This window comes from Megascapheus bottae, chromosome 8, assembly GCF_031878675.1.
Source record: "Megascapheus bottae isolate mThoBot1 chromosome 8, mThoBot2.hap1, whole genome shotgun sequence".
In the NCBI taxonomy this organism is placed as follows: domain Eukaryota; kingdom Metazoa; phylum Chordata; class Mammalia; order Rodentia; family Geomyidae; genus Megascapheus; species Megascapheus bottae.
This window is the reverse complement of record NC_143516.1, coordinates 12077721-12083720: the sequence shown is the minus strand read 5'-3', so window position 1 is coordinate 12083720 and position 6000 is coordinate 12077721. Positions and strand designations below refer to the sequence as shown.

Here is a 6000-nt window from a genome sequence, read left to right as displayed (position 1 = left end):
TTCCCAAAGTGATCAGTCAGCAGATCAAAGGTGACAAGTATGTCATCTCCTGGGGAAAATGGAGTGGTTTTAAGAGAAGAAAAACCACAGAAAGAAAAAATAAACCTCTCCAGGGTTATTTCCCTTGTAAAATAAATCCACGGCGGATCTTCCCATTGGATTAAACAACAACAACAAAAAAATCGACAAACTCCACAGGGGCCCCAAGTGTCTCTCCTTACACGAAGGCACCCTCCACCCAGGGCGCTTTCCCCCTTCATTAAACCCAAAGCCTTGCAGAGCCCAGCGCGGCGGTGCCAGAAGGTCCTGGCTTAGAAAGCCATCGGGACAATGGCTCGTGCCCAAGCCTTCGCACTTGTTTTTCAGGGTCGTCTGGGCTGGGAGAAAGAAAAAAAAAAACCAACAACAACAGCAAAGCAAAGCAAAGCAAAAGGCAGGTGGTAATTCTTTGGGTCGCTGCCTTCCGCGGGTGTGGATGGCCTGGACACTCAGCGACGGCTTAACGATTAACTTTGTGCCTGGCGAGGTGGCCAAGGGCGCGATTCGTCCCGGGACCCGCGGCTCCTCCAGTGCGCGGCCAGACTTCCCAGCACCTTTTGTAGCTGGAGGGCGGGGAAGGAGTCCCGAGAGCTGGGCGAGCTCATTCCGAAGCCAGGGGTCCCGAGGTTCGCGTCCCCGGCCCCCGGGGCGTCTCCACCCCCGCAGCTGGACCCTGCCCATCCCTGCCAGCCCCAGGGCGTCGCGTGCCACCCCCCGCCAGTCCCCGTCACCGGAAGCAACGCCTGGGCGGTCCGATTCCCGGCGGCCGGGGCTGGGCGAGCTCCCCGCCGCCGCCGCGCGCAGTGGTGCGGGCTCGGCCGCGCTGTGGCTGCGTCGCGGCGCGTTGGGAAAGTTTTCGGGACTTGTCAGAATCGCGCCGTCCGCGCGCGCGGAGCCTGAGTGCGGGGATCCTGCGGGGAGGGGGGGAACACACACCCCTCACCCACGCACGGGCTGCTCCGGTTGTGTCCCGGGATGCGACGCGGGGGCCCGGCTCGGTGACGCCGCGGGAAGGGACCCTGCGCCCCTGGCAGCCGTGCGCGGGTGTGGGGCGAGGGTGCTGCGGGGGAGACCCGGACGCACGGCCTGCGCGCGGGACGCGGCCATGGAGGAGGAAGACGCGGGAGCTGCTGGGCCGGCGCCGGAGCCCGAGCCCGGGCCGGAGGCGGAAACCGGCACGGCGGACGCGTTCTCCCGACTCTGGACCGACGTGATGGGCATCCTGGTGAGCCACCTGGGGACGGCGGGCCGGGGGCTGCGGGCTCCCTCCTGGGCGCCGGGCAGCCTGTCTCTCCGCTGAGCCGTCCTCGTCTGGTTCCAGAACTTAGGGGGTTAATTCAAACCAAGGAAACTGTTACAGCCGCCGGGCGCGTCCTAGACACCTTATTTTTTAAAACAATCGGGTGTGAGGTGCAACAGTTTAATCCCAGACACCTGCCGGGAGGTTGGGATGGACAAAGCAAGACGACGCCCTTCGCTCTGGCCTCTAGGATTATGTACTCAGGAGGCTGAGATCTGAGAATCACGGTTCGAAGCCAGCCGGGGAAAGAGTCGCTGGAGACTCTCCCGATCTCCAGTTAGCCACCAAAAGGCCAGAAGTGGAGCTGAGGCCTCGGTGGTGGAGCGCCAGCCTTGAGCCAAAAAAGCTGAGGGACAGCATCCAGGCCCTGAGTTCAAGCTCCCCCGCTCCCCTAGGACTGGCACACACACACACACACACACACACACACACACACACACACACACACAGAGGCGAGATGAAATAGGCCGTGTAAGTTAAATTCTTGAGTTAGCAGTGGGATCTGGGAGAGGCTTCTGGCCTTGATCTTTATCTCGTTCCCATTTGCCCTGTGTGTGTGCCCAGGAGAAGAAAAGAACCATTTCCTTACTCAGAATCGCCAGAATGTTGACTCTGTTCACACTTTTTCCATTTGGTAGCAATTACAGGGTGTTTGTTTTATGTTCAGGGTGAAAAACAATAGGACGCTTATTTGTGCTGTCAAGGGTTTTGAAACGTCGACTTAATGAAAAGCGCCGGCGTGACAGGAGCGTAATTCTGGAAAGCAGTTGGTAATTGTGGAGAGGGAAGTTTAAACCTGCTCAGTGTAATACCTTGAGGGTGTTGGGCAGGTTGGCGAGAATCACGGTTATTAATTCACGTTTAAAATCTACGTTTGGAAAAAGAACTTAACTGTAGACATTTGGAATTCCCAGATTTATGTGGAGATCGCTGGACATTTTCTAGATTTTACTTAGCTTTTCCTTTGAGTAGGAGGAGAAAGCATCTCTTCCTTGGGAATAATAGTGTACAAGTTTGAGCTTGGCAATTAAGCCATGGGGCTTTGAAGTGACTTAGCCTGGGTCAGTTGGTCGTCTGCCTTACCTTGGTCAAGTTGTTCCGCCCTCTGTTTTCCTACTATCACCATATGAAAAAGAAGGGGAAGGAAACTTCTTGTGTTTTCTGAGCACTAGTTACCTTGATGAGTGTCTGGAGAAGAGGTAATTCCTTAAGGCTGCTCTGTTTCTAGGATTTTTCGGTACGTAGAATCTTCTCGCATCTTACTAGGCATCTTAAACTCCCTGTGATTTCATTTTCCCATGTCCTTTCTTATAATTATTACTGTACTGAGAACCAGGAACTACACACTCAGTGTATATTTTGGATTCAAAGCTTTTGTTTTTATATTGTCTTTCACGTTTCAGATGAGTAAGACTCTTAACTGAAGTCCCAGCAGAATTTAATAGACATTTATTTTGAAGTGACAGACTTGTCTTTGAAGTGTATCAGCCAGAAGCTTATCATGTTTCTTATTGAGGTCCTGCTCTGTACATTTTCAATCACTGAAGCTTGCTTTTGATCACATCCCATTGCATCTCTTAGGAGGGCTGCCTGGAGTCTGGCTGAAGTAAAAGCTGGGCAGAGGGTTGTTTAGGGGAGGAGGGTTGGCTGGTGACACTTTCTGAATATTTGCTTTCCCTTCCTTGGCAGATTGTGGCAGAGTGTTCCTTGGCTGAGTGAAAAGCTGAGGTGGGGTTCTAGAAGTTCCAACTTGTTATTCAAAGGGCAGTTGCAGGAGAACCGGAAGCTATGTCTTTCTTACCTAGCTAATAACAAGCTGAGCGTGGCAGGAGAGACGGCAGAAAGTCCCAAGCAGATTCCTCCAGTCTTTAGACAAACTAGGTTTCCTTGTGAACTTGATATTGGTCCCATGAGCAGAAAGAATGGCTTACCCCTGTGCGTGTGTGAGTCTAAGGTACCGGCCGAGAAGGGAGGAACTTATAAAAGCTGCATCTTTGGAAGACTAGATCAAAACCCCACATCATTTTCTTCATTTTGTGTTTTACAGTATGGGATCTATCAGCCTAAACAAAGAGATAGTGATAGAGTCATGTCCCTTTGATGTCTCCTCCCAGACAGGAGTCAGATGCAGGCCCTGATAAGCCACCCTTAACAATCACACTAACAGGAGAAATTTGACTGCCTCCATTTTTGTTTTTGTTTTTTTTTGGCCAGTCCTGGGGATTGACCTCAGGGCCTGAGTTTCTTGAGCCGTTTCAAGGTTAGGACTCTACCACTTGAGCCACAGCACCACACACACACACACACACACATATATTTTTTCCCTATGTATGTGTTACTGAGGAATAGAACCTGCATGCTAGGCAAGCACTCTACCACTAGGTCAAATTCCTGGCCACATCCATTTTTTTTTGTTGTTTTTGTTTTGTTTTGTTTTTAAGGTAAAACATGATTAGAAACATTTTTTTCCCTATATTGGACATGAGAAAGTAATGACAATCCAAATTTCATACTTCACAAAGATTCTAGGCAAACTTGTTACTTTAGTATTTTGTTTGTAATATAAAATATTTAATGCACTTGAACTTAAAGGCATTGGCTTTCCATTGACTTTTTCTATTCTAGGCTGGAGCTCTACCACTTGAGTCATGCATATATTTACAGTGTCTTGGGGCTTGAACTCAGGGCCCTGGGCACTGTCCCTGGGCTCTTTTGCTCAAGACTAGTGTTCTACCACTTAGAACCACAGCTCCACTTCTGGTTGTCTGCTGGTTAATTGGGGATAAGAGTCTCAGATTTTCCTGCCCAGGCTGGCTTTTGGACTTCAGTCCTCAGATCTCAGCCTCTAGAGTATCTAGGATTACAAGCTTAAGTCCACCAGCACCAAGCTACTTACAGTTTTATGGCAGTAGTTAATTGAAGATAAGAGTGTCACAGACATTTCTACCTAAGCTGGCTTCAAACTTCCATCCAGATTACAATGCCTATGCCTGGCTCTTTTTTCCCCTATTTATTTATTTTTTTTTAAATTTATTTTTGACAGTCTTGGGGCTTGAACTCAGGGCCTAGGCACTGTGACACTGTCCCTGAGCTTCTTTTGCTCAAGGCTAGCACTCTACCACTAGAGCCACAGTGCCACTTCAGGCTTTTTCAGTTTATATGATACTAAGGAATCCAACCCAGGATTTCATGCATGCTAGGAAAGCACTCTGCCACTAAACCACATTCCCAGCCTTTTTTTTTTTTTTTTTTTTATTCTTCTAAGTGTAAAAATCAAATTTCTTTCAGTCCTTCAGAAGTCAGAGAGTTTTCAGGTTTAGGAGCAGAGTTTCCTCTGAAGGCAGTGTGGACTGGGAGATAGGAGGTGGGTCCCCTGGGACTTGTGGGCACAGGGAAGGGAGTTCCCCTCAGGTTTTCCTCTCTTCCTCCCCACCCCAAGATCTCAGTAAATAAAGGATGGCTGTTCAAGTTCATCAGAACACATTTTGCATTTAAATTAATTCATTCCTTGCACAGTTAAGCAACCAATAGTTGCTTTCAGATAATTGTTAACAAAGTGCTTATTTAGAGAAGAAATAATAACATAATTTAAAGCTTGAAAATGTTTAAGCAGTCCTGGAATAGATAAATGCAAATAAGCCAATATGTAAATAGATAGTGAATGAAGGGAAAACCAGCTTAGAAAAATACTGGATTGTGAGTCCTTGGAGGTATTCATTGCTGACAATGTGATTTTTGTTGACTGAGAAAGGAAAACAAAACCATTTACTTGTTAAATGGAGGAGTCACATCAAAACAGTATTCTGGGCTGGGTACCTTATGACTCATACCTATAATTCTAGCTACTCAGAAGGTTGAGATCTGAGGATCACAGTTCAAAGTCAGTTCAGGCAAGAAAGTCTATGATACTCATCAAATTAACCACCAAAAAGATCGAAGTGGAGTTGAGAAAGAAAACTAAGGGGCAGTGCCTAGGCAATGAGTTTAAGTCCTGGTACTGTCGGAAAAACAAAGCAATGATGATATAAAATTCTGCTCAGGTAAAGAGTAATGTCTGGACAAATTTCATCCTACAAATGAAAATCCTGGTGTTTCCAAGCAATAATGGTAAATGGTGAAATGATGACATGGCCTGCATGATGACAAGAAGTCATGGCCTGATATTCTTGTGAAATGTACAGTGGACTTTCAGAGCATGCCCCTTCCCCATGTCTGCTGAGAAATGCAAGATTACTTAAAGCCCTGTGAGATAATAATACTCCCTGATTTCTTACTGCGTGCCTGGAAGTGGGGGGGGGAGGGGGGGGTTAGTTTATTTTTGGTGCTGACTGGGAGCTGTTCTTGGCCTTTCTTTGCTCAAGGCAAGGTACTCTACCATTTGAGCCACACCTCCACTGCCCTAGCTTTTGGGCAGTTAATTGGAGATGAGTTTCTGGGACTTCTCTGCCTAGCTAGCTTTAAACTGAGCTCTTCAGCTGTCTGCCTCATATGTAGCTAGAATTTCATGTGTGAGCCATCACTGCCCAGCTGGGTAGTTGTTTGTTTTTTGCCTGTCCTAGAGCTTGAACTCAGGGCCTAGGCACTGTGCCTGAGCTTCTTTTTTGCTCAAGGCTAGCACTCTACCACTTTAGTGACAGCCCCACTTCTGGCTTTTTCTGTTT

At 48.1% G+C, this 6000-nt stretch overlaps 1 protein-coding gene across 1 annotated transcript in view; it reads left to right on the top strand.

Annotated features, from left to right (window-relative positions):
- The first annotated feature begins 665 nt into the window (after positions 1-665).
- Sash1 (SAM and SH3 domain containing 1) overlaps positions 666-6000 on the top strand; it is a 149382-nt gene continuing 144047 nt past the window's right edge. Inside the window, exon 1 of the mRNA XM_090337987.1 lies at positions 666-1264. Coding sequence (XP_090194113.1) covers positions 1145-1264 — 120 coding nt within the window. The 5' untranslated portion in view covers positions 666-1144. The remainder of the gene's footprint in view (positions 1265-6000) is intronic.